Genomic DNA, 24,006 nt, shown 5'->3' with positions numbered 1-24,006 from the left:
AGAAATAAGGGGATATGTCAAATAATTGAAGTAAAAAAAACATTTTTTGAACATTTCCTCTACAAATACATTTTAAACATAGAACCTCGCCTTATAGAATCTATACGGTATTATGTTTAAGCAGAACCATGCAGCACACACAAACTCATCATAAAGCGCCGTTACCTGCTGTTCTCTCAGCAACTGAAAATGGTATATATTATGCATTTTGATGCATAAATCCCATGCATTATCATGTAGTGTGTTGTTTAAGCAGAGGCTCCATTCACTCAGTTCCCACTGGGAGTTTTTGTCTTTGCCTGGTATGTGACGGCTGTCTGAGTGGGCTGACAAGCTGCTTAAATATAGCTTATAAAAAAAAAGGTGTATGTAATATAATTGTATTTTTGCCTAACTATTAAACTATAAGAAGAATGCTTCTTTGAATTTGTGTCAGCCAGAAAGAAAAAAATAAAGATTTCAGCTCAATCTAGACCTCGTGAAAAGGAGCATTTCTATGCTGTCGGTGCTGCGATATAGACCAGAAAGCAGTGCAGCCTGAGGCCGTGTTGTATTTCCAGGGAGTTTGCCACCACACTACAGCTCTGGATATGTCCACCTACACACGTCAGATTTACAGTTTCCCAAGGCCATATAGAGTATAAAGAGTAAATTATGATGAAAACTTGAGTACAGGTCATTTAAGATGATTTGGAAGAAATTCACACATAGATTTTGCTTCATCAAATACCTGCTCCTGGAAATAATCTCATGTGGAGGATGTATTCAAGCACATCGTCAAAAAAAAAGAGGATTATATTACAATACAATGTTTCAAGTTACAATTATTTTTGTGATACGTATTGCCTACGGTCAAATCAACAACAAATAAAGAAAACCCATCTGGTGTGAAATCTTCTAATATTTCACATAATGTATTTTTTGTTTTAGACCTGTAATAGGGCCAGGTGCAGAGGTTATTGATGACACCTCTGGGTGTTCAGGGGTTATTTCTTCCGGGAAAAGAACTAATTCCTACTGGTTCTCTAAAGTTTACCATGGATGTGGGTGTGTGTGTGGTTGTCTGTCTCTGTGTTTGTCCTGTGATACACTGCTGAGTTGTTCATGGTGCACCTTGAATTTAGCTGGTAATGAAATTTGGCACCAAGTAGTAAATATTTGCATGGATAGATGACTTATAAGCTACAATGAAATTGAATAGAAGGAAAGGCTTAGCATTTTCCAGTTCATGTGTTAATGAAAGTGAGTGAATGGAGATTTCACTGTTTGAGTTAAATTATGTTAAAAAAAAACAAAAAAACAACCAAAAACTTGAGTGTGGTGGTAATATAACAAAAACAATCCAACTTTCAATCTCTGCTACAACTTTGTCCTGTATCTTGTTGTGGGAGCAGTTAGGAGTTAATTATGGACAAAGTTGTCTGTCACAAAGTTGTTTACATGGCAACGTTTCACGTGACAACACCTAATCCGTAAAAAAAAAAAAGTGTTTTGACACTTCATCAGTGGACAAAGGGACGATGATGTAGTTAGTATGCCGGGCCACGCGAGGGCGCCGTGGCTTGATTTTATATTGAAACCACACAGTCTCGTGTGCAGAGAAGAATAGGCTATAAACATGAAGAAATGGAGAGCACCAGACATCCATATAGATGACGCATCGGACGCTATCAGGGGTGAGTCTCAACATAAAGCTCCTGATGATAAAACTAGAATATGGACCGCGAATCATACCGCCATGGGGCGACCATGTTTGCTGACAACTGGATGAGCAGGAGGGAGGGGGAGAGCTGCGCATGCGCAGTAACAAACTCTGCAGCCTCCGTCAGTCTGCGCAGGAGGGATTAGTGGTTGTGGAAGAATCTTTCCACCTTGCGATCCTTCTTGCTATGAGGGCACTAAACACCCTGTAGGCCTGGAAAAACTAATCCAATCAGCTTGATTGAACATCTTGTTGTTTGTCCTCGTCTCTGTTTTTAAATCGCAGCCTTTGTCCACAGTGACATCGGTGGGGAAGTGTCCCGTCTCTTTAATTCTGCTGCATTCTCGTCTGTTGCACGGAGAAAGATCTGTCATTGAACAAGCAACTTACCCTGTCATTCAGTGAGCAGAATGATGTTTGTAGCTGCCGGTCTGCCTGAGTGGATGAACCACGAACGATCTGTGTACCAGTTCACTGCTTTAATGGGCAGATGATCAAGGTGGTGATGGAGCTGTGTGTTGGAATTCTTGTTTTTCTTACATGATTCAAATAGCCCAGATGAGCTGCTTCATTCCTCTCCACTGACTTCATGACAGGTAGCACAGAGAGAAAAGCCGTACTGCACAGCCTTTCAACCTCACATATCATTGAACACGCTCTCCAACCTTTCCAATCAATGCCACCGCTGCCCTGCATACCTTACCTGAGTTGTTGTAATGTTAATGCTGAACGCTCTCCTCGTGTTTGGCCCATGTCATGTAACTGTGAGCTCACCAATGCTTTTCTTATTTTTATCTCTGGCTTTATTGAATTAATCTGACAACAAAATGGGAGTCAGTGACTTCCCCAGGAAATGGCTTTTATTGATTGAATCTGCCCCATAGATAGCGGGTAGTAAATTAATTTGTCGAACATCCCTGTGATTGTCCTCTGACAAGGAGGTGCAAAAGCTTGAGCCAGTCTTATGTAAATTGGAATGAATGTGGCTGGGTGATGGAGCAAAGAAAAAGTACACTGAGATGTTATCTGTGAAGTGTGTCATGTGAAAGCATTTATTCTTAAGTGCCCACGCCACAAATGGAGGCCAAGGCTGAAGGCCGTATGGGGTAAATAAAGAAAAGAGGCTTTCAAGCATAACACATTTTCTTTGACCGCCTGCCTGGGGTCATTCAGGTCAAAGACGCAACATCTCTTTTAATTTGTCTCTGCACCATTGTTTAATAAAGCTAATGGTCCTCTTTTGTGCCTCCACTCTTCACATGTGGAATTGTTGAATAGACATGCTCTTCTGTCTAAACTGACTGCACTTAAGGGCTCTTCTTTATGTTCTCCTTCTGTTCTAATTCCCCCCTTTCTGTCACCACTTCACTCAATGCCTTATCGTCTGTCTCACTATTGTTGTCAGAGTCTGTGCTGATATGACCACCTCTATCCACCCCTCCAGCCTCGTGACGTACAATCGAGGGCTGAAATCTCCTTAAGAACCATCTGCATAAACCCACAACCGCTCTATCTCTTTCTCTCTCAGCACAACGCTTTCCCTCTTTTCCATCTTTCACTCACTGTCCTCTGTGTGCTCATCAGCTCTCAAAGCTCTCCCTTGAAAAAGTCATCTGTGAAACTCATCCAGCATCCTACAGCCACCCGTCCCCATCCAGCCGCCATAACCAAATCCACTTTACCACCGCCACAAACGGATCCCAAACTCATCTGAGCAGATGAGTCAGGGAGGACTGGAGGTTGACAGGAGAAAAGGAGAAGAAGAGGGCAGTAAAATGTCAGGCGGGTGGGTGAAAAGTGAGCTATCTTCACCGAGCCCCTCTAAATAAACCATCTACTCTTTAGTGGCTTAAATCCCATCAGTCTAAGCCAGTGTGGGGATGCATTAAAATGTAGGAGCAAAAAGACAGACAAGATTTGTTGTGATGGGATGAGAGCTCAAGCAAGAACAGGAGGAGAGAGATGCGATATAAATACAATGAGGTGGAGGTTTGACATGAGTGAAGACAGATCGGAAAGAATAGATGCAGATAGGAGCAGAGAGACAGAGACGCAGGGAGTGAGAGGAAGACAGATAGAGACACATATGGCTGAGCTGGCAGCCTCTTTTGCTGATTAATATGCTTCTCAGACATGGTGAGAGGGATCAAACTTGAGCACAGCCAGGTCTGGGAGTTATACCTGCATTGCAATAAGCTGTATGTGTGTGTTTTTTTCTGTTTGTTTTAAAGTTTGTACCGATCACTCAGCATACATGCAGAAATCTCTCTTTGTTCGCTGTCTTGTTGTCAACTGGAAATGTCTGTTGATTGACACCATCGTGTGTAAGTTTGTTTGTGTGCATGTCTGTACACTGCACGAGATGTGACACTCAAAGCAACAGGGAAGAATGAAGCAAAAAGAAAAAAGAAAACAAAATGGAAAGAAAAACAAAACCAGAGCTACTTTAGTGCATAAACACATATTGAAAGTGATACAAGTTGAATTTATTTGACTGACTGAGCTGAGCAGGGGGCTGATTTGTTGTGAGTGAAAGCAAGAGAAGGCAGGAAGGAGAGAGAGAGAGAGAGAGAGAGAGAGAGAGAGAGTTACGTCTGTGTGTCCAGTCCTGGAAGAAGATAATATGCAGACTTTGCATGGATGTGGCTACAGCAAAGGCCCGATTGTTTGTGAGTGCCAGAGTTAAATCAAAGGCTGGAGAATTGCAGGTAGGCTTTTCTGTCTTTACCAGTGCCAGCTTTGCTCTGTCAGCCTTCTGCAAGGAGAAGATACTCTGCTGGGCCTCGCCGTCTCTTTATGGAAAGAGAAAATTGGTTTTAGATAGTTTTTATGATGGGGCATTCACAGCTTAGCTCATAATAAGATGATTTTTCCTGCAAAAATTGTGATTATAAATACAAAATCTGGACTCAGCTGAAGGATTATTGTTATTATTCCTGAATATTATACAGTGCGGTTTCTGTAGCAATTGCCAACACATTTGTCATTAACCCTGCCCAGTATATTTTGAGATTCATGTGCAGTGCAGGGGAGCTGAGGAAGAAGAGCCTGAGGTAAACATCGGCAGCATACAGAGATGTGGCTGTGCTCCAAAAGCATCCACAGGCTTCCCTGCGCCCTGTATTTCCTCCTTCGCCCCATTATTTTCTTTTACTCTGGAACAGCTACACTGCAGTAAAAATTTTGTTAAACAATGTCATGCTGTCCGTCCTCAGATGTTGGAATGGTGACTCTGTGTTGGCATGTCTGATTTGATAATTTGCCCGTCCGTACGGTAAATTACTGACGTGCAAACAACCTACAATTTAATTTCAAGGAATAATTTCACAGGAAGTTTTCAAAGAAGGTTTCAAAGGAGTTGGATAGAAAGATCAATACGAGTGTTGCGGCTGTTGAATGCAGTAGAAACTGACAGCCAGCAGCTTTATGGTTTTATGGATGGAGATTGGTTGTGCATTATGCAACTGGACACAGTGACATTCAGGAGTTTCTACTGTTTGCAATTGATAATTAAAAAAACCTGAACACTTTTTTTTTTTTAACAAAAAAAATACACAAAAAAAGCTGTGTATTTACAAAGCAAACATTTATGGTTTAATATCTTCCAATTTATTGATGCATCCTTTCACCAGTATATTTCATTCTTTTTATTACCCAAAGCATATCTGTGTCTCAAAGTGTACTAATTATCTTTACAGTCTGCAAAGCCTGTTTTCATTTTTCTTTGCCCTCTTTTTCCTCCAAATGTATTTTTGCCCGCCTCCTGACCTCACACCCTCTCTGACAGTCACTTGTTGCCGTTACAATAAATCTAGCTCTCCTCTTGATTCGCAAGCGAAAAGGTCTCTGGATGGGAACATATTGCCCTATTGAGTTACCTCTCAGTGTTTACGCAGGATAATACATGTCCTTCAGGGAATTTTGGCAGAATAATCACATCAAGAGGGGCTCTGTCATGCTGCAGAAGCTCTTATTGCCATTAGCAAGGTTTCTGTATTATTTATGACCATGTTGGAGATTATCGCCTTGTGTGTTTTCTTTTACTGAGTTTATGGAGCCTCAAGCTAGTGATGGATGGAGTTGCTTTTAGCCTCCCGTCATTCTCGGGGTATGTTTTCTTTTCATTTTTACTGCAGTGTAGCTGAGTTCCTCCTCCACGAATGGTTTGCGTGTGATTTATGTCCTTGGCCCGTGAACCCTTGCCCGACTAATGATAGCTGTAAATTGGTATGAAGCCAAAGGTCAAGCCTATCTCTGTTGTTGTGATATGACATGATGTTCGTCCTCGTTTCACGCACCGCTATTTGCTGATGACCAGCACAGTCCGAAATGCAGCGAGAGAATTGTGTGCTGAAACTTAAGAGATGAAAGAAGCCAGAAGATGCACCGTGTAAGGAAAAAAATACAAGAGATAAATATCCAAAGGGGAGAATAAAACATTTATGCCGGTGCTTCTTGTTGAAGAATCTTCCTGAAGCTCACACTCATAATTAACCTGCAGACTCGCGCAGATGTTGCCAGACACCGTTGCACTGCAAAATCCTTCTTCTGCTTCTTCTCGATTGTGAATAAAGCTACTCTACCTCCCGATGGCTCTGCAGCTGTAATTTTGAGGACTGTGAAGGTTAATGACAGTGACACAACTCCAGGGAGAAAGCTCCAGTAATACTCGAAGATATCAATTCATCAACAATAAGCTATTACAAGTAATACATCGCTGTGCCGCCATTCAGCTCTTTTTCATCGGGCTGCTTTTCTCCTATTAATGCGAACGCATCCACAGCTGAGTGAAGGAGTCAAAGATTATCTTATTCCGCCACCAACCTTTAAATCCTGTGAAATGATACATCCATTAGATGGGTGGTAAGATGCTGCAAGAACTAAAAAAGCACCGAGGTCGCCGAGACCGAATACACAGTCTCACGATAGGACAAAAACACTGTTTAGTCCCGCTGCACATCTTGCACATGTTTCTCACCACATAAATCTGTGCGCATGGGAAAATCAGTGTTCTGTGCAAAAAGGTCACTTTTCATTTTTCACTCTACTGTGCACCCCTCCTCCCCTCTCTATTCTTTCCTCTTTATCTCCCTTCCTTTCCATTTGAATGTGTGTGATGTTATTGAGGCTCCAGGATTTTATGGTGATGCAAATTTTGAGTAAACAGACCTCGGGTCACTTAAGTCACAAGCGAAGGGGCGAGATCATGTGCGTATTCTGCTGGAGTAGAGGGAATTCCGACATCATTTTTACATTAGGCCAGAGAGAGAGAGAGAGAGAGAGAGAGAGAGAGAGAGAGAGGGAGAGGGAAGACTGTGGTTTGGCTTAAACTGAAGACACAGTGCCCAGAGGAGATTAGTGTGTATGTGTGTGTGTATCATGTTGTGCACACACATGTGTATGTAAAGTATAAAGTAGATTAACTTAAGCGTTTTTGCCTCTGCTGTATGTAACACAGTTCGGAAGGAGAGCAGATTTAAATTGTTTTTTTGGAAAGTAAAGTATCTACTCCAATGTGTGTTTATTAAAAAGAAAGAAAAAAAAAGGAAAATACACAAAGATAAACTTAGAGTTTGAAGTATAAACGATAGCTAACTTTTGTTGTATTTGTAATGGTGGTCATCAATCTTGAATATGTTTTCATAGTCCCATTTCATCGAACAGAGAGGGACATTTTGTCTTCATTTTGTATCTACTTCATTGGGTTATTCCATTAAATGTAGATGCAGTGCTTATATGCTGTGTCAGTTTGAGTACAAGTACCTTCTTTGTGTATGTGAGCTGGTTTTCAGCTGGAGAGGCTGAACGTATTTAGTGAGTTTGTAAGTTCCCTCTGCCTTAAATTACTAACTGGACATGTATTGCATGCAAACAAAAGTTCATAGTAGAGTTTTATTTGTATGCGTTACTCGCTGTGACGACCTGGTGGATTTGATTGTGGTGGACACCTGACTGAGCCACTCAAACGTCAGGGGGAGGCAGTGGTCACTTAGTGATCGTACCAGAGGGATGAGAAGCCAGCCACAGGGGTGCTGTGTTGTTCTTTACGGGCAGTCGAAAGGCTTTAATATGCCTGGTGTGTAAAAATGGTCACAACTGCCATTTTATTTAATATGTCTTGAATATATTTTGTTCTTAAAGTAACTTAGTAACTTTATTTAAAAAAAACAAAACAAGTTTGGTCTGAATAACGTCTTTCCATATATTAGCTTTATTAATGTAGAATAGTCCTAATTAGGGTCATCTTGTTTTTGAACCAATACAGTAGATTTAGTGTTTTACAGTATTGGTTTTGTGGCATAGCACACCCATTTTGTTTAATAAGCAATTTCTCTTTCTGCCACTAATAAGTATTTTAGATTTGCCTTTATTGAGATGCAGAAAGTTGTGACTCATTCTTTTCATTACGTCTCTATTTCATTTAACCACTCACTTCACGAGGTGGAGGTGTCGGCACATTTCTGGATGGTGATACTGAGAGGCAACATGTCCAATATGACCTGCAATGGTTAAACCACGGACCTTCTTCTCACTTTTCCTCACATAAAGAGATACAGCAAAAAAAAAAGGAATCCTCACTTTAGATAAGTTGCAAACCAGGCGAGAACAGAGCCAGAAGGTTCTTCCCACTAGTCTCCTCTTGGCTCACAGTGAAGATAAATCTGGCAATGCCACTATTGGCTCTCTGCTTTTCCTCTCCTCTGTGTCTTTGTCTTTTAGTCTCTCATGCCGGACATTCTTTGGCTTCACTGTCTGTATTTCCGATTATTTGACTCCCCCGTTTCTGTTTGAATACCTCACTTGTTGATCTTTTACCTCTGTTTCTCTTCATTGCACCCTACGGTGCATTATTCTTTGTCTTTTTCTTTGGTTTGTTTTTACATTTTGCCTTATTCTCTCTTTGTTCTCCCACCACAGATCATTATTACTATTCTTGTGTTAAACCTTCACTCTCAGATTTCATTCTCGTATCCTTCACTCACTGCTGCCCTTGCATCTACGCCAGATACAGCATCTTTAACTGTTGCTGACTGAAGGAGATCCAAACAGCAGCCGCCGAGCACCTGTCATTGATTCTTCACACTCAATAAAGCAGCCTCTCCTCTCTCACTAATATAACAATTAGGCCAGTCTTGGGGAAATCTATGAGGTGAGAAAGTAGAACCATCATAAAATCCTCCACTGCTCACCTAATATCTTTTCCCATGTTCCTTAGCGGGCTCACGTACCGAAGCTTGAAGGTCGACTTGGTGGAGCTTACCCTGGTGCCTGAGGCAAAGTAGTATTTCTTTGAACATTAATTCCTCTTTAATAAATATTAGGTATTGTAAGGATCAGTGTTTTAGTTGCTGAGTGGGTCTCGCTCTCAATAACAAAGGTTATTTAACCGTGGAAGCCTTCAGGTTAATGTTGTCTCCCCTGGAGTAATACCTACGTATCTTTTATCACAGTCCATTATTAGAACCCATAAATTGAATCAAAACAAAGTCTCCAGTTGAACTCCATTGTGCTCTACTGCCCATAAAGTTTCCACTACCTAGAATATTGCTTCGACTACATTTACTACAGTAAAGCCACGGATATTTCCAATGAAGCACGTCATAGGCTTGTTGTATCTCTGTTCGTACAATATATTGGTCAGAGAAAACTAAGAATGACAGCATTTCTGGAAACTTTTAACCTGTATTAATTGATTAAATTGGCCACATGAGAGACAAAAGAATCTGTAAGACCAACACTGTCATGTTGAATTATCGTCTCATCAGACAGAGAAGGCAATTATTTTCCCCAAACACGGCTACATTGCCATACAGTAGATACGAAATAATGTTAATAATCTGGGACATAATTGAGTTTTAGTTGCCAATCTAACCTCCCACCTGATGCAAGTGTTTGGCTTGTGTCAACTCTTTGCTTCTTATTAAATATCTGGACTTTCTCATATGCTTGATGTCCCGCTGCTTCAACCGGTAAATACTGGAAAAGAGAATGACCGTAACTATAGCCGTCGCTGGTCGCAAAACAAATGAACAAACAAACACACAAACAAAAGCAGTCAGGTCACTAAAGCTCCAAGACTACAGTCAACGAGTGAGAGATGCAATAAAGCTTGAAAATATGGAACGATTTTCACTTGGAATCAGTGGAAAGTTGGAAACGCCGAAAACGAAGTTTGGAGATATTTTGGAGACTCTTTCACAATTTTCTTCCACAACTAAGTGAGATTAAAGAAAGCGACAGACATGGGTTGTATATAAGTGTGCATAATATAGATTAAATCCTTTTCCAATGTGTCACAAAGCAGTTGTTAGTCAAAGTAGTTAATATTGATAAGTGAAGCTTTTATATGTGCAGCACTTGCAATAATTTAGCAAACATTAATTTTGGTGAAGAGAAAATATATTGTGCCTTATAAAATGGTGATAAAGGGATTTGAGTAGAAATAGATTATGTTTATATTCATTCATTCTCTGTGCAGGCTTTTTGAAGCCGGGCGACTGGTGTGAAAAGAGATTATATTATACACTGTTGCTTGAGTGCTGTGTTCTGATACCTCAGCATAATGCTCAACAAGCACCCTGTTAAATATTTTAATCATAAATACCCCAACCAGCAGCTCGGTGTTCCCATTAAAACTGCTCTATTTCATTACCATTTGTTCCATATCTAGGACATGCATAATCTTGGTTTTCCCTCAACCCCGAGTCCAATTCTTACTAATTTTTAGTACAAGCACCTCACGGCTGTGTAACAGAGACCCAGAGAATATACACATGATCAAGACTGGGGCAAAGGAAGAGCTAAATAAAAGCCTCCATAGTAATATGAGGAGAGGGGGACAATAAAGAAAAAGAACACAAAAGGCATGGTCAACCGAAATGAATGACAAAAGCATTTTACAGAATTCCAGTGTCTTTATTTGATTAGATGTTTAAGTCTAACTGCCACTAAATCAACAATACAGACATTTCCTACACCCTCCTTTTTTTTTTTTTTTTTACCATTGAACATTTTCTTCCTCTTTTCTGAGCTACTGTAATTTGACCTGGACTCTGTATCAGATTAGCATCAGTCTTCATCAAGGCTTTGCTTAAGACACTAGACATCATTGGCTGTTCGATAAGTTGGCGACAGTCTGGATCATTCTGAGGTGACGTTGATGATGTTCAGGGAGATATTGCAGTCTTCACACCGGACACTATGCACAACCTTTCTTGGCAGCTAAGTGATCATTTACTGACCTAATTTAGGAAATGATCTGCCCAAATCCCCTGAATCAATTTATCCTGGACTGGTTTACTTGGACAGGTTTGCAAGCGGAGCATGGCGATTTAATGATCAGTGAATAAACAAAAGATTATTTCGGGGTAAGAGACATTGTTCCTCTGGCTTAAGTTGCATACAGCTCGCTGTAGTTTTCAGTTTTCCCTCTTTTTTATTTCTTTACGTCTGTATTAGCTTTTCACTCGAACAAGTCTTATGGCCTTGAATATATCCGACACGACACTGTAAGTAAAAGGCCTCTCCTGGGAAAGAAAATAACTATTTGCTTTTGACACACATTGTTGTTTTTTTTTCTTCTGCGACCTACACGATGTACCACATTCAGTATGACATCTATTGCCATTTCTGCTTCAAGCATTAGAGCGTTATAGCACCCTGAGGTTGAATATTTTGGATAAGTGTCTGCAAGTGGCTGAATGTATATTGGAGTCGTTGTTTGGGTTGTTCAGTGATGATGGCAAACCACAGCACAACTTGCACCACGCAGCGGTGCCTCTGAATGGACTCGGCGAAAGTCATTTATCATAATTACTGCGATGCTATGGCTCAGGAGTAGTTTTGCACACACACACACACACACACACACACACACACACACACACACACACACACACACACACACACACACACACACACACACACACACACACACACACACACACACACACACACACACACACACACACACACACTTACTTAATACTTGTGTATCCACTTATTCTGCTATCCCGTGAAATCTTATAGCCCAGGGTGTCTAATTATACTAATCGAATGGGTACTGCCTGACTTTTATTCATACATTATTAATAGTAGAAACAATAGAATCTGTGATCAGATACACAAGACTTCTCCTTTTTCCTTTCCGTGTCTTACTATTTTTCACTAATCTCTCCAGCCACCACCCCCATTCCACCCTGTGACCTCCTTTCCCTCCCTCTGACTCTTTCCCCTTCACCTCTACAATTTACAATTTTGCTTGTGGGTGTTGAGTAATTAGCATGCCTCCCACTTTTATTCTGATGTCAGTGCAGGGAATTTGAAAAATGTCCCATAAAGATTATGTATCCTGATAAGGTTATGTCTGAGACTCCATTAAAGAGATGGGCTGCACAATGGCTTTTTGTGTCCTTTGGGGGAACAGAGGAAGCATGTGTGTGGGAAAGGCAGAAAATGACTGAAGAATAATGGCCTTTTTATATATAGCAATTAAGACTTTACAGTATACTCATTTTTCTTTGTTGTTTCATTCGGTCCTATTGTGAAACAGCCATATGAACATTGACATCAACTACCTGTTCAATATTTTGATAATAACATTGCATAGTGTCACATTATAGTTGGGATTTTACAATGGTATTGTTAAGATGTGCGCCTGGATGTAATTTTATTTTGATTTGAATTTTTGTTATTTTATTTGACATTATGGTAGAAACCAGGGTAACAAAATGTGCTTTTGTTTACAAAAACATATTTTGCAGATCTCATAAGCCCATATTTCATTTCAGTAATAAATAAACAACATCTTAGATGCTGAAACAAAGACAGTGTAGCTTTAAATGGAAAATATTACCTCAATGTGGATGTGATGGCAGCACCATAGCTCCAAAAAATTGGAAAAGGAAGTGGTTTTCTCACTCCCTCATACAATTACAGTTATTAAACCAAAAGAAGAGACCACAAAATGAGCTTTCCAGATCATCTTCTTTTTATTTACATCTATACATCTTATTTTTAAATCACGGCTGCACGGTTATGGCAAATTTTGTTGCTCTTTTCTGCTTTCTTTTAATTGTAATGTGCATTTTATCTAAATAAACAGTACATTAATATAAGAAAAAACACGATATAAACTTCAGTTGAAGAAAAAACATAGTAGATAGTAACATAATGATAAACAAATCCGTTTGTTTTTGCATTATGGTACAGATGTTGCATCTATGACCACAGTCAAATGCAAAAACATTTTGCATGAAGAAATTCAACCTTGACTATTCAAATTTATGGTGTTGCAATTGTGCATGACTGTGAAGAAAAAAAAAGAGTTTTGTGTTTGTAGTGGTGTGAACGGAAGGCCTCTCCGCCATATTTCCAAAGCAAATCACTGGATGAGAGATCTCTGTGTGTGTGTGCGTGTGCGTGTGTGTGTGTGTGTGTCTGTGTCTGTGTTGTAATTTCATACCAGGCAAGATTACTGCAGATGAGTCTGGGCTCCAGACAATAACAACTTTATAAAGTGTGTATAGGAAGCAGATTGAACAGACAGAATCACACGTGTGCTCCGGCTGCGAGCGGAGAGTTGGTGTCCAGCCAGTCACACCAGCTGAGGTTCGTGGCTGAAGTCAATAACAGCAGTGAGAGCTATTCTTCCGTGTGCTCAGCTGAACTCTGGAGTCACTTTACAGATAGATTGTGTGGTATAACTTCATTTGGGTATGCTTTGTATTTCTGCGTGAATCACGTGCATTCTGAACCTTGCACGTTCCGCAGAAATATATGAAGGAAAATACCACCAGTTTAGCTCAGAGTCAGTGCATGTCACTGGGAAGCATTTAATATGAATACGTCAGTCTTTCTCGCCTTTTCTCAGTCTCTTTTCATATCCCGGACAGGGTTTTATTTTGAGAGTTTCATTGAGCCTCAGAGAGACTCTGCGTTTATAGAGATTTTGTTTAATTCAAGCTGCCTATAGGACATACCTCTGTGTCCTCTATGTTGCCCGCGATGTCATCATCTCCGCTGCTCTGATGTCTCATTGTCATTGGTTTTAGAAGTGTTATAGTGGTGCGGTGTTTGATGTGGTCATGCCACAGTTTTCTGGCTGCATTCAGAGCTGACTGGACACTTCTCCTGCAGTGGATGACTTAATCCCTCACTCCAAGCAGCTATTTATCTCCCCTCACATCAGGGCAGGGAGACGGAGATGCTGTTGGGAATACAAAGAAAGACTTTTAGTGGGTGGGAATCTAGCCCGCCACGTACTTAGTTACCTACTCTATGAATGACTGAAGTGAATGTGTCTGTTTATAAACCGCAGCCACTTACGCCTTTTCTTTCTTTTTGATGTCTTTGCACAGACTGCACTGTCGTGTTGCTATGGCAGCTGTGGCCCGTCCTTCCTTCTTCCTGCTGTGTTTGGTGCTCCGAACAGCAAGCCCGGCATTCCCAGAGGAGCCAGGGCCCCTCAACTTCATCCCCACCGAAGGTAATGACGTTTTGACTTACTAACTCTATAGCCTCCTTTCTCCCTCGCATGCCTCCTTCCCGGACCGTGATGTGTGAAGTGCTGGGTTACAGCCAAGCATGCATAGTGGTGAAAGTGGGAGGGGGGCGCATGGAGGGGTCCAGGGTCATAGTGTGGGCTGTGAGAGGTCAGACAGGCTCTCACAGGAAGAGTGTTGACTGGTGTCCAGGTCAGGAGGTGTGGGGGTCACACACAGGCATCTGACCAGAGTGAAGAAAAGGGGTTCTTACATTCATGACTTTCACACAAGCAGCTCAGAGCCTCATGAGACGCACTCAGACTTTGCGTCTCCATATCAGCGTTGCAGTCTCCAGCTCAGCTCAGCTCAGGCCCTGATTGATTGGAGTTCAATAATATTGATAGACGGTTTCCCAGCAAGTCCAGAGCCCTCTACATGTATCCACATCAAAAGGAGAGCGTGGAGGTTGTCAGACTACTGAAAACCTCGCTGGATCGGCTGCATCTAGCCCTGGCAGCTGTGGTTTAAGTTATGAAAAATAGTTACCCGACACAGAATAAAATAGAGGATCAGCTCGAAGAAGAGTGGATCCAGACCGTAAGACATTATATCATACAGAGCAATAACTGCGAAGAAGTTGGAACAAAAGAATAATGATGGAGAAGCAACGAGCAAACATAAAATGAAAAAATGCTCATCACGACATGTTGACGATAAATAGCCCTCCATGGCAGTTCATCGTATTTATATGTAGGAGTTATTTCTGCTTCTCTTTTCATTTTTTATTTCTATGTTTCGGCACTTTTTTTTTTTTTTTACATCATGATCAAAAGTCACTGAAGAGTTTTCATCCCTTTTATGTCAGATTTTTCTCCCTAAAGGTTTCTATTCCTTGGCGCTCAGAATACCTCGTCCTCTGAAACCCCCATCGTTTTGTTTTACCTTTTTTGATGTCTGTTCTTCGCCCACTGATTCATCTGAATCGGTTGGCAGAACATGCATCACAAAACTTGTCAACAAAAAGCAGCATGTATATTTCAATTCATCAAAAGGGTCTCAATCAATCCACAAACAAAAACTTGCAAACACAATGGCACGCAGGGGGTAGTTGGGATGTCTTTCAATTTGTGACTGCGTTCTCCCTGCAATGTGGCAATATGCTTGATGTGGCAGACACCTTGAAAAAAACCATTGCTGTTACTGCACTATCAAAACAAAGTACCGTACCACAAAAGCACTGTTGTGCCAACAGCTTTCATCAAAGATGAATGACATCCTGTGTTTCTGTCGCTTGTTCACTGCCAGTGGTGAGACGATATCCAGTTTTTCTGGGCCGACCTCACAGGACATGGCTGAGACAAGAGCCTCTGCACATCCAGAGGATCCTCCAAATCAACCGGACACTCTACATCGGAGCCAGGTAACATGCACATGTTCGCAATATAATAAGGCTAGGATTTGAGACCAGACACACAAACAAGAAATTGTAAGAAACAGATGCAACAAATACTGGCCCAGCAGTTTTGGAGGTTTACCATTTATTGTGTGGTATTACATCATCTGTTTCTAAGAAAGGTTTTGTCAGTTTCACTCAGCATTGCTTTTGGTATTGCAACATTCAAGCCTCCCTCTTAATACCAGTGATACCCCTCTCTCAGGTAAACTACTCTGCACACAGAAAGTAAACTGTTGTAGATGTGGAATAAAAGCAAAAACGAAGCCATTAATGTTTCACTTGGAAAGGAAAAACAACTCTTCAAAGCTGATTTTCTACATCCTACTTGGACCGTTTGTTGTCCTCAAGGTAATACATTGTCTCTAAAGTTTCGAGACACTTATAAATGGAGGCTAAGCGATGCAAGGAGACTATAAACTAACTGATGGCTGAGACAGCCGAATGTCAAAAGGTTAATTGTGGGCAAACCCTCCCTGGATAAAGCAGCTTTAAATCTTATATCATAGTTTCCCACATGACAGTTAATTATGTAATTGAATACACAACCAATTTGCATTTCTAACTTTAAATTAAGAACATAACTCTGTCTTAAAATGTTGCATCAAATGCATCATTTAATCAGCTCTGCTCCCATTCCTACAAGCATTGAAGTGAGATTCTGTCCCAGTCTTGTTCAGTGACAGCAGATTGTTCATAAATCCCTCATCAAGTGAAACTGCGAGGTGAAAAGTTATCACTGCAGGTATAGCTGGTAATTCTGATCTATCAGTGTTGGTCGTCACCAAATAATCTGCTGCTTTTTTATCATTTCATTGGAATTAGGTAAGAAATCTGAGGAATTTCTCAGATTTTTTTTTGTGTCCAGATAAGATAAGTACAAACTGGGATGTTAAACTCTTATATAGGTGTAGCAAATGGGAGATCAATGAATTCAAACCCACATGTAGCTTTGCTATATAGTGACTTGGGAAAAAAATCCCAACCATCGTTGACCAAATGTATTCACAAGAAAATACTACTAATCATATCGCAACATCTGAATGTTCGTATGAACAGCATTATACATATATGTTCATTTACCATATGATCAGGCATCTCAGTACAAATTTACAGCACTGATTAAAATTTGGAAGGAAATTAGAAACCATGTATTTTAGATAAGAAACTGATCACTTTCAAATCTATCAAATAAATGTATCGTATGCATCAAGTTTTATTTCCGGGTGAACTCAATGTCATTTATGCAATTTTAACTATAGTTTGGCAGTCAAAAAAGTAAGCTTAGTATTAAATATATGAACAGATAAGGAATAAAAAAAACACTAGTTTTCTGCTCTTCATTTTAGCACCACTTAGTGAAATTACCTACCCTCCATTTGCAAGTTGTTGATGTTTTTCTTTTTGTTGTTCAGCTCTCTCATTTTCATTATTATTCTAATGTACACAGATACATTTATGAATTAACAGGAACAAACTAAATCCAACACTGTATAAAGCCCTGCAGACTGACACAGCTGTTTTACATTATTCTCACAGTCATGTGGAAAAAATAAGTGAAGACCTGCAAGGGTGCATGCAACCTTTAAATGTTACAACTTCAGGGGTTAAGACCATATTATAAATTTATTACAAACTTGTCAAATATTTCATAAACTGTCGAGACTAGATAGCTGTAAAAAAAAAAAAAATGAAGCTTGTATTGTATTGAATTCTTAACTGCAGAGACTTAATGCATGTTTTGTTATGGAACATATTGAAACAGCTGCATCTGGGCAGATATTTACGCCGACAAATGTCAAGTCAAGCCGAGTCGAACAGATTCTAGTTTGGTCTGCATGTGGCGATGGTGTCCATATGTGTGTCAGTCTGGTGAATGTGCTGATCCAGGACAGACAGTAGCCTTGGTGGTCAGGAGTCAGTCAAGGAGCTTCATCCTCTGCTCCCTGGAGTCATCCAGGAGCCGCTTTTATACTGACTGAGCTCACATAAAACATGCATGTCGAGATTTACTGCGCGTGTTGTCCAAAAATTAATTTAGCTTGAAACATGCTTAGAAAAAAAAACGGGGGGGGAGAAGAGACACAGTTAGTCCCCACATATGGCGCTAGTTATTTGCCTCAGTCTAAAAGAACCCTGAAGTAGTTTTCAATAAGAGACGCCACTATGGTCCAGGAAATGACCCAGCCGCTGGCCTCCAGCTGCTCTAGCCTTACTACTGAGACTCGGTAGTAAATATATCAAACCGTGCACCGTGGTTCCAGCCGTACCGTCTGCTGTGGGAAGGTCCATAAGTACACACATGCACACAGCTCGATAATAAAACTGCCTGCAGACAAGTAGAGCTACTGTAGTTTGAATGTGTACTTTAAAATATAACCAGAATCAAGAAACACTTTTAAAAAAAAAATTGAATTTACAGCTGCGGAGAAGTCGGAGAAGTAATCTGATACAAATGTCTCAGCCAACCGGATGGTAATCAAATATGAGTCCTGCAGCCAGAACAACGAAAGAGGGGAGGGAGGCTGATGGCTGCGTGAGAGACACTGTGAGAGAAACTTTCAAGACCATATTTATTTTGAGTGGCTAATAGTGTTTGTGGCTTCTTGTCAGCTGGGTATGTGATGGGTCTTAAAAGAAAATGATCCATGTTGAAATGCATGTGTGAGCCACAGACAATCAGGCGGGGAGACTGGATTTTAAAATATACAAGATATAAATATGTACCTGTGGTGGCAGGTATGACTGCCAAAAGCTCCCAGAGAGAGCATGGCCTGATAAGACGCCACACTCATCCCCAAATCCTGTCACCATTAGCATAGCTGCTCCTCAGACTGCAAGCGCTGCTAAATCCCTGCCCCAAGCACCCGCTGAGAGCAGCAACCTGTCTCCGTCCTCTCTCCATCCTTCCCGAATGAAAGTAAACTACACGTTTGGCTGGTGACAGGTGCAGTAAGCCCATTGCCGTGCAAAGCCCCATTTCAATGCCGTTTCGGTGAGGAGCTGTGGATCCTGTGGTCCTCAGCCCCCAGTCGCATCTAAAATGGCTAATCCCCACAAATACGAACCAACCACAGTGTGTTGACCGTGTTGACCGATACGAGAGAAAGGAAGATGCCAAGTTTGGAAAAGCGTGTCCTGTTGCACTCGCCTTTGAAATTTGCTTGATTGGGGGTGAAAATTCCGATTCGCCATTTTTATCAAATGAATTTATTTTGATCTTTTTCAATAGTTTTTTTAATTTGACCTCAGAGGCCAATGGAGGTCTTGCAGTGGTCACAGTCCGGTCAAATACCTCGTGGCAGACAGGCAGGATGAAAATCAAAAATGGTTCTTGAGAGGTACAGCTGCCAGTCTTGCTGAGGTGAGCAGATAAAGCTCAGTGTGCTGTCCAAGTGTAAAGAGACACCGGTATGGACAACAACATGGAAGCATACTGACACATACTCCTAACTCTAATTTAACTCATTTTTTAAATATAGAGATATCTTTGTTATTACACCAGGTGAAAACTGAAAAAAAGCCACCCTGCTGTGATTACAATGTTTAAGCCACCTCAATAAAATAGACAAGTGAGCATATCCAAAGTAATATCTCAAAATGTTCAAAAGGTCAACTTTAACACCGCTAGAAATGACAACCTCAAAAATTAGAAACAGCCACTAAATTAGAATATTTATACAGGAGAGTTTGCTGATTGTTTCAGTGAATTTCTTGTCAAAATGAAATGGACACAAGAAAGAAATTGACACTTTCATTGTTGTTGCTTTTCCATTGTCCTGTTAGCATCCACTTTAGTTTGTATGTTTGGTGATGTTCAAATCTTAATTTAAATGCAACTTCTGTCAGATTCCTGATTGACCGGTTTATAAACCTGAAGTGAGATGAGAAGCTCATTCAGAGAAGGCCAAGGGTTTGCAGTTCTGTCAACAAAATAAAGGATGGCTACTTTGAGGAATCTAAAGTATAAAACTTTTTTTTGTTTTTTGCACAAAGTCAAGAAAATAAAGAAAAAACATTGAATAAGACGGTGCAGTATCTGATGAGCATTAAGAGCCAATGTGTACAAATCTTCCTTTTCACAATCATCAGGGTTTTTTTTTTTCCGATATCTCCTCATATTTTCTTTTAAAGGTCAGAGAGGCTTAGTGATGTTCTCCTAAATCGACCACAGGCAGGCAGCAAGATAAAGAGTTGGTCAACTGAAAGTAATGACTAAACTTTGAGTGTTAAGAGGTCTTGATCTTGAGTTTGTTGTTATTTTGTAAGCCAGAAGGAGAAAGTTCATCGGGTGGTCAAGTGAGAAATCTAGGAAATGCTGACTATTTTTCCAGAGCCAGTGTTAACTTTGCATTAAATTGGCATCGCATTAAATTGGCAGGCACGTGCACATTATATACAAAGACAAGGTCAGATAAAGTAAACATAATACTTATTCATGTAGTTTTTGGAAGAATTACAATCTAGCCTTTTGACGCAATTCATGGCTCTACACATATCCTGAGGTAGGAAGAATGTAATCTTCACACTGTTTACATTTAGCCCAACTTTAATGCACCCTTAATCCTAACCTTCCACCACATGCACTGTGCATTGAATTCCCTGACACACATCCAAACAAACCAAAACACACAGGCCACAGAGAAGCAGGAGCATAAATAATTCCCCCTCCTCTGCTCTATCAGAGGCAACAGTATTTACTGCCAGGCCCTCTGTTGCTATATTCATTATGTTAATGCTGAGACAACGCTGAAGGAGGCAGGATGAGATTACGCCTCACACTCCAGCCCACTCCACTGTTTTAAGAATGCTTAAACTTTGACCTGTTAAGCAGGAGTGTACCAAGAATGTGTTTGGTGATTTTGCACTTCTCCACCACTTAGCCATATTCCTGGCCTGCGAGGCTGAGTGAGGGCAGGAATCTTCTAACACAGCAAGAGGAAGTCAAGATAAATTATTCATCCAGCAGAGGAGTAACCTGATGGCACTTGGCCTACCTGTGCTCTCATCAAGCACCCGTTCTTGCAGCTTTCTCTCCCTCTCAGTAATATCTGACATAAATGCGCCAGTAAATACACCCACTCGAGTGGGGTGAGAACTCAACCTTGCACACACTTGCACACGGGGGTTCACACAGTATACCCCCTTCGTTTGCCAAAGAAAAATGTGAAACACAAAGTGAGCATGCAGCAAAGATGGCAGACAGAGCTAGATCAGAGATGCGATCGATAATGCAGCACTTCCATGGCAATGGCAGATTTACAGATTAGTCTGTTCAGAGTGTGGCCCTTAGCTGAGATGGAGCCCAGACTTCAGATCCATCCCAGCAGATACCAAGGCCTTGATCAATATGCAGGCGTCAGCGGTTAGCCGCCTATCTCAGCTCTCATTTAGTAGGCATTTTTCATGGCAGCGTCCAAGGTTACTGTGGAATTATCAGCAGATTAAGGGTGTGAGAAAGCTCCGTTTGGAATATCATGAATACATGCATGATACTAGGTTTTTGAAACACATGTCGGAGGGGGTGTGCAAGCATCAATGTAAAAGCTTGATTGGATCATCCATTAATTTAATTTCATGCTTCTGAGTAAAAATGATAAGCCAAAAGCAGGGGCCGAGCAGAAAATCTAATGCAGCAACTCAAGCTTAATGAGTGAAAGCAAAAGGCAAAGTGGGGAAATAGGAGTCGGGTACTATTTCTCGTGTATTATAGGGAAAATTGAAGACATTGTGAAGCTAATCTGCCCGTGTGATCAATTTTGAGTGAATAAATATGTAGAGTGTGTTTGCATTATACAGCTGTAAGTATTGCGAGATTATGGTAAAGAGTTATTTAGACTTGAAAGCCGCACATATATTTATTCTCAAAGTATGTATTGAATGTATGGTCTGGGTTTCATCCAAAAGCTTCACGTTGACAGCCACGGTCTTGAGTCAGCAATAATTTTTACTCCGGCATGTGAGGTGGTATTCATGGCTTGCTCGGTGCTGTGTTGGTTAACTGCAGCTCTCCCTTCTTTTGCTCCAGAGATGACCTTTTCCGCGTGGAATTGGACATTGTTGCAGGAGATGAGATGTTTTACAGCAAGGTAAGCAGCTTCAGGACAGCCACACACAGCATTTACAACCTGCAAGTGAATGTTTTTTTTTTCCTGTTACTGTTATTATTACTTCTTGGCTGAAAAACATTGTTTTTTTTGCAGGAGATAAATGTGATGATGATTGTAGCTAATCTTTATTTAAATTTTTTTTAAATTCTTTTTATCTCTGCCTTCTAGAAAAGAACATGGGAGTCAAACAAAAATGACATCCGGATCTGCAGGATGAAGGGCAAACATGAGGTAAGAGTTTTTAAACATTTTTATGGCACATTCAGGAGATCCATCCATCCAGAACTGCTTTATTGAATTTATAGGCTTGGTGGGGGCTGGAGCCAATCCCAGCTGATTATGGGAGACAGTCACACACATACACTCCCATTCACACCTAGGAACAGTTTAAAATCATCCATAAGCCAAAAATGCATGTTTGTCAACTGTATGAGGATGTAGGCGTGTTCAAAAAGTTCAGAAAATGGTAAAGCATGCACTCCCTGCACAGAAACACCTTCAAGGAGGACTGTCTGTATACCTTTTGTTTCTGGGGTGAAGACTTCAGAGGGTCTTGCTGTAAACAGCTTCTTGCTGTGTCTTAATAAAAAACAAAAAAAAACCTGATGAGAGCTGTTACACTCAGCCAAAACATTTAAGAAAATCTACACTTGCTTCTTCGCTCGATTGAGTCACCAACTCAGGCATGAGTGAGTCGTTATGTTGTCTTTTGAATATCGTCTTGCTTAATGAAGACCCGTCTGATCCCTTCTTGCTTTACAATAAGCTTCAAGATCATCCTAAAAAAATATATATATATAAAAAAAAAACATTTTTTAATTTGGAAACAGCCAATGACCGTATCAAACTGGATTTCAGTCTGCAGTATAAACATAAATGAAACTCTAAAGCTGAAAATACTTTTAAACTATTAGTGAAAACAAACTCAATACAAACAATTACAACTGTTCTTTTATTTTAAGCAGCTGAGAAAAATGTTATTCCCTCTCCACTATTTAACTTTGTACCTTTCAGTCAAACTTTTAATCCTTTGTTTTTGCTCTGAATTGAGCAGATGGTGTTTGGATGCACACAAATAAATTCAGTTTTAATCTTTAAGCTTCATCTTTTATTAAAAAACCTTGAAAATATTTAGAATTAGCTTGATAAAAAGAAATTGGAATGATAATCTGTTTGAATCTATGTTAATTTATTATTTGTGACCGTCTCTTTCTCACTCACACACAAACAGACACACATGATGGATGGATGGATGGATGGATGGATGGATGGATGGATGGATGGATGGATACATAGAATACATTACATTATATTAAATGGCACTGTTTTTCATCAGGTATCTGACTGTTAAGCCTACTGGAACACGTTTGTAAAGATGTGCCAGTGTGTAACCCCATATTTCTGTCTCTGCTCATTCAACCCATCACTTACACACATTCACACACATCGATCAGAGGAGCAGAGCCACTCCTACCAATATAAAACTTGTTCCACCTTCATGAGCCTGGACTCTGTCCTGTACCCTCAGAAAATGCAGGTGGGCGTCAGGAAACTGAGGTGGTGAGAAGGAGATTGGGAGAAATGTCCCAATAGCCCACGCCTGAATAACTCTTCAACACACAGACCCACAGAGGAAATGCACACACACCCTAGCTTTTGTCTGCCATATGCATACGGCTGGTGTTCAATGTCTACATGTGTGTGGCGGTAATGATTGTAGTTGACGGGGAAAACCTTGTGCTCTGTCCCCTCAAGGCACAGAAAAAAATGACTTATTTAACACAGTGAGAGAACACCTGACAATAAATCTGTGTGAGACAGTGCCAGACAGGAACACAATGGAGAATAGGAAGACATAGACAAAAAGCGAGGTGAAGAAAAGGGAGGGGAGGTGGATGGGAAGGGGTAGTGTGTGGGTCCCTGTTGGCCGGCCCTGAGCAGAGCTGTGGGGCTGACTGAGATATGAAAGGTCTTCTTGCCCCCTAATGACTGTGATGCCTGGTAGTACTGTGAGTCACACGGCAACGTGAGGAAGATAAGAACACAGCCCGGTCCTTTCAGTCAGCTCTCTTGACTCAGACACATTTGAATGGGTGAAGTGTGTGTGTGTGTGTGTGTGTGTGTGTGTGTGTGTGTGTGTGTGTGTGTGTGTGTGTGTGTGTGTGTGTGTGTGTGTGTGTGTGTGTGTGTGTGTGTGTGTGTGTGTGTGTGTGTGTGTGTGTGATGGATTAATCTATTTCTTGGCAATATTTGCTG

At 40.7% G+C, this 24,006-nt stretch overlaps 1 protein-coding gene across 1 annotated transcript in view; it reads left to right on the top strand.

The window, feature by feature from the left end:
* Positions 1-24,006, top strand: part of sema6bb (sema domain, transmembrane domain (TM), and cytoplasmic domain, (semaphorin) 6Bb) — a 131,246-nt gene that overhangs the window by 45,899 nt on the left and 61,341 nt on the right. Inside the window, exons 2-5 of the mRNA XM_080505628.1 lie at positions 14,062-14,189; positions 15,493-15,607; positions 21,669-21,729; positions 21,919-21,981. Of these exons, the coding sequence (XP_080361754.1) occupies positions 14,081-14,189; positions 15,493-15,607; positions 21,669-21,729; positions 21,919-21,981 (348 nt within the window). The 5' untranslated portion in view covers positions 14,062-14,080. The remainder of the gene's footprint in view (positions 1-14,061; positions 14,190-15,492; positions 15,608-21,668; positions 21,730-21,918; positions 21,982-24,006) is intronic.

This window comes from Blennius ocellaris (assembly GCF_963422515.1).
Source record: "Blennius ocellaris genome assembly, chromosome: 12".
In the NCBI taxonomy this organism is placed as follows: domain Eukaryota; kingdom Metazoa; phylum Chordata; class Actinopteri; order Blenniiformes; family Blenniidae; genus Blennius; species Blennius ocellaris.
Note: the sequence above shows the minus strand (reverse complement) of the source record. Positions and strands in the feature narration are given on the sequence as shown.